General features: G+C 34.0%; 1 protein-coding gene across 1 annotated transcript; it reads right to left on the reverse strand.

Moving 5' to 3' along the window:
- Positions 1 to 636: 636 nt before the first annotated feature.
- Positions 637 to 5,535, reverse strand: LOC140986928 (uncharacterized). Its single transcript, XM_073455344.1, has 4 exons — positions 5,311 to 5,535; positions 5,003 to 5,110; positions 1,131 to 1,205; positions 637 to 1,032 (listed from the first exon to the last, which is right to left on the reverse strand). The coding sequence occupies exons 1-4, from the start codon at positions 5,442 to 5,444 to the stop codon at positions 801 to 803; spliced, it is 549 nt and encodes a 182-aa protein (XP_073311445.1). The 5' UTR covers positions 5,445 to 5,535; the 3' UTR covers positions 637 to 800.
- Positions 5,536 to 9,978: the final 4,443 nt, after the last annotated feature.

Genomic DNA, 9,978 nt, shown 5'->3' on the forward strand with positions numbered 1-9,978 from the left:
GTGTGATGAGAGACCAGGCATCAAGAATTTCAAGAACCGGAAAGTTCAAAAATCCTCCATTTCGAATCCTAACGATCCAGCGTTTTTGCCTCCAATTCAAGATCCAACACCGCCTGAACAACCAACACTTGGACCCTACCTTCCTCCACTGCCGTTGCTTCCTAGGTTGCCACCTATACCGCTGCTTCCGCGTCTGCCACCACTGCCTGGAATCCCATTTTTTCCCCCCAAGAAAGAAGCTGCCGTAAAACCATCCCAAGTAGTGGATAATATAGGTAAATGATCAGCAAAGCATCTTGTTGCCGATCTCATTCCCTCCATTCCCTTTCAAACAGATTAATGGCTTTCCTAGAATGGTGACTTAAGTTTCTTCTATTTTTGCATAATGAATTTAAAGATGCAATTCTCTTCAATAAAAAAGTGAAATTTGATGGTTATTTGTATAGTCTTGACATAGTTTTATGTTGATTTGTATGTTCCATCTGCTCATCTGTACTATCAGAGAGGAGCGTGTTGTGGAGTTGAGTTCGTCAATCTTCAAAAGCTCAAGCTAAAATTAACACATTTTAAACTCAAATTTGAAATTTCATACATATCGATTCTGAAAAATCAAAGTGTTTTTCCACTCCCAGGATAAGTTAAAAAGAGCCTTAAGCTTAATTCTTAGATCTGTCACTCCTACCATAATGTCAACCCTACAAATTTCAAGCAAAGACAAACGAAGCTTACAGTGTGCCATAGTACCTAATCACATATAAACCATTATTCGATGCAAGAAATCAACTCGTGAAGGAGAATTCTCAGTTCATAGCATCGAAGTCATCCAGCTTATCATTGTATTCCAAGACCTTCCTCCTTATCTTTGACGTATCAACCCATGTAATGAAATCTTCCATATTCCTTGTGACAAGGAATGCAGGGTCCGTAACAGTATCTGGTCCCACACGAATATGGCCTTGCTCAATATATGTCACTGCTTCTTTTAAGTGCTCTGCGAACTTCAACTGCACCATGACAGTTGCAAGCCTGCGCCTGAAGCAAGCAGGCGTACAAAAAGAAAATAGCACCAACATCACCTGCCTATCATTGTTTAAATCACAGCGATAAACTACATGGTAAAGGCTTCTTACCGGCAAAAAGATGATACTGACAAGCGTTCACACAAAGCCAAGCTTTTCCGAGATGGTATCACACCCATTCTGTAACTGAATTGATGCAAAATAAAAATAATCAAATATATATTTCTCCCCTCTTATTATTTATCATGTAAAACCCGCAAATTTTCAAACTCGGTATTTATTTTTTTTAATGCTCGAAATTTGTACCGGATAAGTTTGTATGAGATTTTATATGGGAGATTGAAACTTCAACTACATCAGTATATAGATTTCGAATTTTTGTGTACACTGGTCTATATGTATATTTCAAGGTAAAAAATGTACAAGAAAGTAAAACGCGATCAAAAATTTTGAAAATTGAGTACAAGACATATTTCAAGATGAAATATTTACAAGATAAGAAGATCGTGATCTTCATCTATCCACAACCAAAATTCAAATCTCCACATTGCAATCTATCCTAATTTTCGAAATTTGAATTTAAAAATGAAGATAATATGTTTATCTAAATAGATTACATTACCACCTATAAATACCCTACCCTCTTCACGAAATCAAACCTTTCAATTCAACCCAAAAATTCGAGAATTTCTCTCAAAGTGTTGTCAAACTTTCGAAGCTTTTGCAAGCATAAGTTCTGCCCAAGCATTGTCAAGATTCAAGCATTATTTTCGAGTCAAGCAATCGTTCTTCACGTCTTTTTTATTCAAGATTAAAGGAAGAGGCTTGTTTTAAAATAATAGTTCGTATATGATTCAATTACGTTCGTTTTAAAAGTTTTGAGCAAGCATACTTCATTAGTTTTTGTGTTATGATTAAAACTATCCTAGTTTTTAGCACTGTTATGATTCAACTGGATATGAGTGAGAATTCCGAAATACGATAAGCTTATTGCCTTGATACAGTGGAATACAAGATAAGAAGATCGTGATCTTCATCTATCCACAACCAAAATTCAAATCTCCACATTGCAATCTATCCTAATTTTCGAAATTTGAATTTAAAAATGAAGATAATATGTTTATCTAAATAGATTACATTACCACCTATAAATACCCTACCCTCTTCACGAAATCAAACCTTTCAATTCAACCCAAAAATTCGAGAATTTCTCTCAAAGTGTTGTCAAACTTTCGAAGCTTTTGCAAGCATAAGTTCTGCCCAAGCATTGTCAAGATTCAAGCATTATTTTCGAGTCAAGCAATCGTTCTTCACGTCTTTTTTATTCAAGATTAAAGGAAGAGGCTTGTTTTAAAATAATAGTTCGTATATGATTCAATTACGTTCGTTTTAAAAGTTTTGAGCAAGCATACTTCATTAGTTTTTGTGTTATGATTAAAACTATCCTAGTTTTTAGCACTGTTATGATTCAACTGGATATGAGTGAGAATTCCAAAATACGATAAGCTTATTGCCTTGATACAGTGGAATACAACCGTTGTTATGGTCTCGACCCCTTAGAGAACCAAAAATTAAGGACTGATATTAGTAAACTGAAAAAATAAGATGAATTTTAGTGTTTATGTTATACGCTATACGTTACGATTATGAACAAAATATGTTATGTCATGTTATGTTATTTTCAAAAATCATGTATAATGTTATTGTATATGCTCGAACGTCACCCACTTGCTGATTGTTTCTCCAAACACTCACCTCCTTACTCTCCCCTCCCAGATAAGGAACAACAACAATTCTAGAGCTAATTCTATTCGTAAGACGCTTCCACATATGGTTACAATTTGTGGGCAAAGTGAAATAAAAGCTCTGCTACTATGATGCTGGAACAGTTGGTTTCTAGCTGCATTACCTAGTGAACAACTAGAAACATTTGCTACACCTTGCAACCCACACTAGGCACATTCAATGCCAAGAGACTATGTAGGTCCAAGCGATATTAAGTCTCGCGTGATTCAACTGCAATTGATGCATGTTGTGTATATATAGAAATACCTCACACAACTTTTGAAAAAAGGGAAATTAAGAGGCATAAAGTCCCATGTCCAAAAAATTACAAGGAAAATTGAGTCCTTCCACCCCTACAGGCAGGGGCGGATTTACAGTAGGGCACACAAGGGCCATGGCCATATTAATATTTGAAATATTGAATATATATATATTTGGCCAACCACAACAAATTAAAGAGCATTTGTTTCCATGGCAAGGCAAGAGTTTCTATACCAATAAACCCCATGTTCGAATCTTAGGTTTTTCTTCTTTTTTTTATAATTGATTTACTTTTAATTTTTTTAATATTTTATTACTTCTAAATTTATCATCTATGAAAAACCTTTTCAACTCTCAGGTGCTGAGTTTGCCGACTCCTCTAGTTTTTACTGTTAATACATAACGGTCATTGTCAACTATGAATATCGTCAAAACTAGGCTTCGGAGCAANTTAATTTGTTGCACTCGACATTACGGGAAAAATTATATGCCATGGACTCTCGATGTAGAAATGCTTCTTGNCTTGAAGAGTTTAAAAATTTTAAGAACATCGAATTCTTTTTAGTTAGAATTTTTTTTAAACGTACTATTTATATTTAGTTGAATATAATCGATGAAATTTTTATATTTATTCTTTTAATATTTTGTTCGTATTTTATATGCGGCCCACACAAAATTGAAATTCTAGATCCGCACCTACATACAGGTCCACCACAAGACCCAAACTAGTCACAGGCGGTTACATGCTCTGTTNTATTACAATTCGGTGATGTATCGAATAATTTCGCAATTAAAATTTTGTGGACATGAGGTTACAGAATCAGAAATGCTTGAAAAAACATTTTCCACGTTTCACGCATCAAATATAACTCTACAGCAATAATATAGAGTGCGTGGATTTGCGAGATATTCTGAACTAATCGCCTGTCTTCTTGTGGCGGAAAAGAATAATGAGCTTTTAATGAGAAATCATCAGGCACGACCCACTGGTTCAACGGCATTTCCTGAAGTAAATGTCGTAAGCAAAAATGAATTTAAACCTGGAAACCAAAATCAAAGTTATAGACAAGATTTTGTTCGAGGACAAAATCGAGATCGTGGTCGTGGACGTGGACGTGGACGTGGACGTGGAAGTAGTCGTGGTCGTGGACGCGGCCGTGATTTCGAAAATAATCGAGATATTTTCTCATATAACTCATCTCAAAAGAGCGTCCCAAACCATCCACTGAAAAGGCATCATGAGAATATGAGTGTTAATGAAAATCACTCAAAAAGATTTGAAAGTTCTTGTTTCAGATGTGGTACTCCAGGACATTGGTCCCGTATTTGTCGAGCCCCTGAGCACTTTTGTAAACTTTATAAAGAATCAATAACGGGGAAAGAAAAGAAGACCAACTTTACTGAACACAGTGAACCTTTGAGTGGTTCAACTCATTTTGATGCTGAAGATTTTCTGATTGATTTCTCGGACAATGATCAATTTGTTGGTGGAATAGATATGTAAAATATTTTATTTTTTCATGTACTCATATGATAATGTTTTATCGTGTGCTATATTTTTAAATATGTATTGTATTGTATTTTATTGTCAGTAACTTTATTTCATTGCATATTTTTTTGAAGTTCAAATATGAAAAATGCTNTCGATGAAATTTTTATATTTATTCTTTTAATATTTTGTTCGTATTTTATATGCGGCCCACACAAAATTGAAATTCTAGATCCGCACCTACATACAGGTCCACCACAAGACCCAAACTAGTCACAGGCGGTTACATGCTCTGTTCGAAATAAAGAATCTACAAGACAATTAACTATTGTCACCAAAATTTTGGCCGTTAACGTCATAGTAATGAACAAATATTTTCTTGAATCCAGACGAGCACATGTTAACTACTACGAAGCATTAAAAGTCAGACTTGACGAGTAAAACTTACAGCTTCTCAAGAAGGCCATCAGTCATCTCAATCCGAAAAGGGTCTCTCGGATCCATCTGTTTCAAAATATTCACAAGCTTCTGCGCCATTCTACACAAACTCGAATACCTAAAAAACAATAAAAGATAAGAAAACAGTTCATCAACCGTCAATAACTAAAAAGTTCAGTTCAGTTCAGTCCAGTCAAGAAGAAACAAAGATTTTTCAGAAAAATTAAACAAAAAAATTCATACACCAAGTTTTCCACCAATATCCATAAAATTTAGTAGTCCCGCAACATAAATTCAAAATGAAATCGTGAGAAATACTTTTTATAGTCGTCTCTGCCCGTGAGGTAATACCGATGCATAACCTGGTTCTCTCTGTGCCCGCCTTCTCTCTTCCATTCCAAAAAATCAACTTTTTTCAAGAGTTTCTTCTCATGAAACTTCAGCTTCCTCATCTCCTCTTGCTTTGTAACTGTGTATAATCGATTTAGGCTGTGGAGATTCGGATGAAATCACCACAAACTAAAACCTAGAAATTTGGGATAAACAACAGAAACTGAAATATAAATGCCCATTTGGGCTTTAATGAAAGTTTAAGCCCAATACTTCTGGGGTTAAATCCAGACGCATAGATGTTAAATAGGAATCTGGATATATATTATTTTCTTGTGAAAAAGTAAAATTATACGGTAAAAAGTAAAAATCTCAAACTCTCAAAATTATCACACTATACACTTTATAATATTTTTCTCTCAACTCAATTGTGATTTTCTTCACAAATGAGTGATCTATTTATAGAAAATTTTTACAAATAATCCAAAAATAAAATACATCATTACCTACATCATCACACNTTATCAATGATGCTTTGTATTCTCCACAATCGAAAAGAAATTTGTTGAGTTTTAATGATATATATTTCCATGGGTATGATACTCAAATAATAAATGAAGGAAATAAAAAATATATGAATTTTATCATATATAAATCAGGAAAGAAATATGTGATTGAAAAACTACCNCTTTTTATACTGTCTCGTTAAAAACCTTACTAGGAAAAACCCATTGGGATAAAAACCATAGTAAGGGAAAAAGAGTGCAGTCACGTAAACTCCCCCTCATGTTGACACGAACAATTCTTCACAAATTTCGTAGATTGCGCATCCCAATATTATATATNACACATGGTCATCCGTTGAAACACCAGAAGATCTTTCAGAATAATAAGTTTCAATGTAAAACATGTTCTCTTGGAAAACTTATTATAAGACATTCACCAGCCAAAATCCAAACTGAAGCACCAATGTTTCTTGAACGTATTCAGGGTGATATTTGTGGACCAATCCATCCACCATGTGGACCATTCAGACACTTTATGGTATTGATAGATGCCTCCAGCAGATGGTCACATGTATGTTTATTGTCAACTCGAAATGTTACATTTGCAAGATTACTTGCTCAAATAATAAAATTGAGGAATCAATTTCCCGATTATACAATCAAGAAAATTAGACTTGATAATGCTGGTGAATTTACTTCCCAAAATTTTAATGATTATTGTATGTCTATGTGAATCATTGTTGAGCATCCTGTTGCTCATGTACATACACAGAATGGATTGGCTGAATCATTGATTAAACGTCTGCAAATGATTGCTAGACCAATGATTATGAAAACAAAGCTTCCTATTTCTATATGGAGACATGCAATTTTACATGCCGCTGCATTAATTTGCATCAGACCAAGTGCATATCATAAATACTCCCCATTACAGCTTGCATTTGGTAAAGAACCAGACATTTCTCATCTGAGAATTTTTGGATGTATGGTGTATGTGTCTATTGCACCACCTCAACGAAAGAAAATGAGACCTCAAAAAAATATTGAAATTTATATCGGTTATGATAGTCCATCAATCATTCGATATCTTGAACCTCAGACAGGCGACGTGTTCACAGCACGTTTTGCTGATTGTCATTTTAATGAGGAAATCTTCCCAATATTAGAGGGAGACAAGAAACATACCGAAAAGGAAATTACATGGTATATATCATCATTGTTACATCTGGATCCAAGAACACAACAATGTGAAAAAGATGTACATCATATTGTGCACTTGCAAAGAATAGCAAATCAAATACCAGATTCATTTANTACTTCATGAATTTCATTATTCGTTTCAATGATGTTTAAATCATCAACATATACAGCAATAATTACGCATCCGGATGTTGTTTTCTTAATGAAAACACAATGGCATATTGAATTATTTACATATCCATTTTTCATCAAGTGATCACTTAGCCGATTATACCACATTCGGCCCGATTGCTTTAACCCATATAATGATATTTGTAATTTCACAGAATAATATTGTCTGAGTTTTGAACTTTGTGCTTCAGGCATCTTAAATCCTTCAGGGATTNCATATTCCTGAAGAAACACATGATGATCACAAAATAGAGAATGTTGNGCAACAACATCCATAAGACGCATTTTTAAATTTTCAGATACCGCCAAGCTAATCAAATACCGGAACGTAATTGCATCCATTACTGGAGAATACGTTTCTTCATAATCAATTCCAGGCCTTTGAAAAAATCCTTATGCAACAAGTCGAGCTTTATATCTTACTATTTCATTTTTCTCATTTCGCTTTCGAATAAAGACCCATTTGTATCCAACAGGTTTTACACCTTCAGGTGTAAGGACTATAGGTCCAAAAACATTACGTTTATTTAGCGAATCCAATTCAACCTGGATGGAATCTTTCCATTTTATCCAATCCTGCCGATTTTTACATTCACCAAAAGATTTTGGTTCATGATCTTAATTATCATTTATGATGTCGATTGCCACATTATAAGAAAATATATCATCAATTTCTTCTATATCTTTTCGGTTCCATATTTTTCCAGTATTAATATAATTGATAGAGATTTCATGATTCTCGTCAGTTTGTGGTTCTGACAAAACATTTTCATCATCATGTGTTTCTTCAGGAACATCATTCTCTGTTTTGTGATCATTATGTGTTTCTTCTGGAACATCATTCTCTATTTTGTGATCATTGTGTTTCTCTATGAATTTTCTTTTTCGAGGATTTTTATCCTTGGAACCAACTGGCCTTCCACGCTTCAGGCGTTTAATGACATCATGACTATCTTCAATTTGTTTCTTCGGAATTTCAATTCGAGCAGGGGCATTTGCAGCATGTATATATGATTTAGTTACCCCTTTTGTGTCTGCAAATGCATCTGGTATTTCATTTGCTATTCTTTGCAAGTGCACAATTTGATGTACATCTTTTTCACATTGTTTTGTTCTTGGATCCAGATGTAACAATGATGATACATACCATGTAAATTTTTTTTCGGTATGTTTCTGTTCCCCCCTAACATTGGGAAGATTTCCTCATTAAAATGACAATCAGCAAAACGTGCTGTGAACACGTCGCCTGTCTGAGGTTCAAGATATCGAATGATTGATGGACTATCATAAACGATATAAATTCCAATCTTTATTTGAGGTCCCATTTTCTTTCGTTGAAGTGGTGCAATAGGCACATACACCATACATCCAAAAATTCTCAGATGAGAAATGTCTGGGTCTTTACCAAATGCAAGCTGCAATGGGGAGTATTTATGATATGCACTTGGTCTGATACTAATTAATGAAGCAGCATGTAAAATTGCATGTCACCATATAGAAATAGGGAGCTTTGTTTTCATAATCATTGGTCTAGCAATTATTTGCAGACGTTTAATCAATGATTCAGCCAATCCATTTTGAGTATGTACATGAGCAACAGGATGCTCAACAATGATTCACATAGACATACAATAATCATTAAAATTTTGGGAAGTAAATTCACCAGCATTATCAAGTCTAATTTTCTTGATTGTATAATCGGGAAATTGATTCCTCAATTTTATTATTTGAGCAAGTAATCTTGCAAATGCAACATTTCGAGTTGACAATAAACATACATGTGACCATCTGCTGGAGGCATCAATCAATACCATAAAGTATCTGAATGGTCCACATGGTGGATGGATTGGTCCACAAATATCATCCTGAATATGTTCAAGAAACATTGGTGATTCAGTTTGGATTTTGGCTGGTGATGGTCTTATAATAAGTTTTCCAAGAGAACATGCTTTACATTGAAACTTATTATTTTGAAAGATCTTCTGGTCGTTCAACGGATGACCATGTGTATTTTTTATAATTCTTCGCATCATTGTTGAACCAGGATGTCCTAATCGATCATGCCATATGGTTAATATTGAAGAATTATCAACTAACATGTTTGATTCAATGGGACTTATATGTGTATAATGCAATCCAGTAGGGAGCATTGGTAGTTTTTCAATCACATATTTCTTTCCTGATTTATATGTGGTAAGACACATATATTTCTCATTCCCTTCATTCATTGTTTGAGTATCATACCCATGGAAGTATATATCATTAAAACTCAACAAATTTCTTTTCGATTGTGGTGAATACAAAGCATCATTAATCAAAAATTTTGTACCATTAGGTAACAAAAATCGTGCTTTACCACATCCTTTAATCAAGTCTACAGGACCTGATATTGTATTCACCGTTGTTTTTGTTGGTTTTAATTCCAAGAAATATATTTTATCTCGGAGGATAGTGTGCGTTGTACCACTATCGGGTATGCAAACTTCAGCTTTGCTCATATCATTTTTCATATTTGAACTTCAAAAAATATGCAATGAAAAAAAATTAATGACAATACATATTTAAATATAACACATATCATAATTGTACAATAAAACATTATCATATTAATACATGAAAAATAAATTATTGTACATTTATATTCTACCCCTATATTGTTCATTTTCAGAGAAATCATTGAGAAAATCTGCAACATCAATATTGTTCATTTCTATCCCACCAACATATTGATCATTTCCAGAGAAATCATTCATAAAATCAGCAGCATCAAAATGAGTTG

The sequence above is a fragment of the Primulina huaijiensis genome, chromosome 10, assembly GCF_012295235.1.
Source record: "Primulina huaijiensis isolate GDHJ02 chromosome 10, ASM1229523v2, whole genome shotgun sequence".
NCBI classification, from domain to species: Eukaryota; Viridiplantae; Streptophyta; class Magnoliopsida; order Lamiales; family Gesneriaceae; genus Primulina; species Primulina huaijiensis.

Bases quoted from the DNA above. Each gene is read 5' to 3' on its own strand.
- LOC140986928 (XM_073455344.1), bottom strand. From the start codon at position 5,444: ATGAGGAAGCTGAAGTTTCATGAGAAGAAACTCTTGAAAAAAGTTGAT. The intron at 5,111-5,310 runs GTATTTCTCACG...ATTGTTTTTTAG, and splicing joins GGCAGAGACGACTATAAAAA to GTATTCGAGTTTGTGTAGAA. The intron at 1,206-5,002 runs GTAAGTTTTACT...GCATCAATTCAG, and splicing joins GATGGCCTTCTTGAGAAGCT to TTACAGAATGGGTGTGATAC.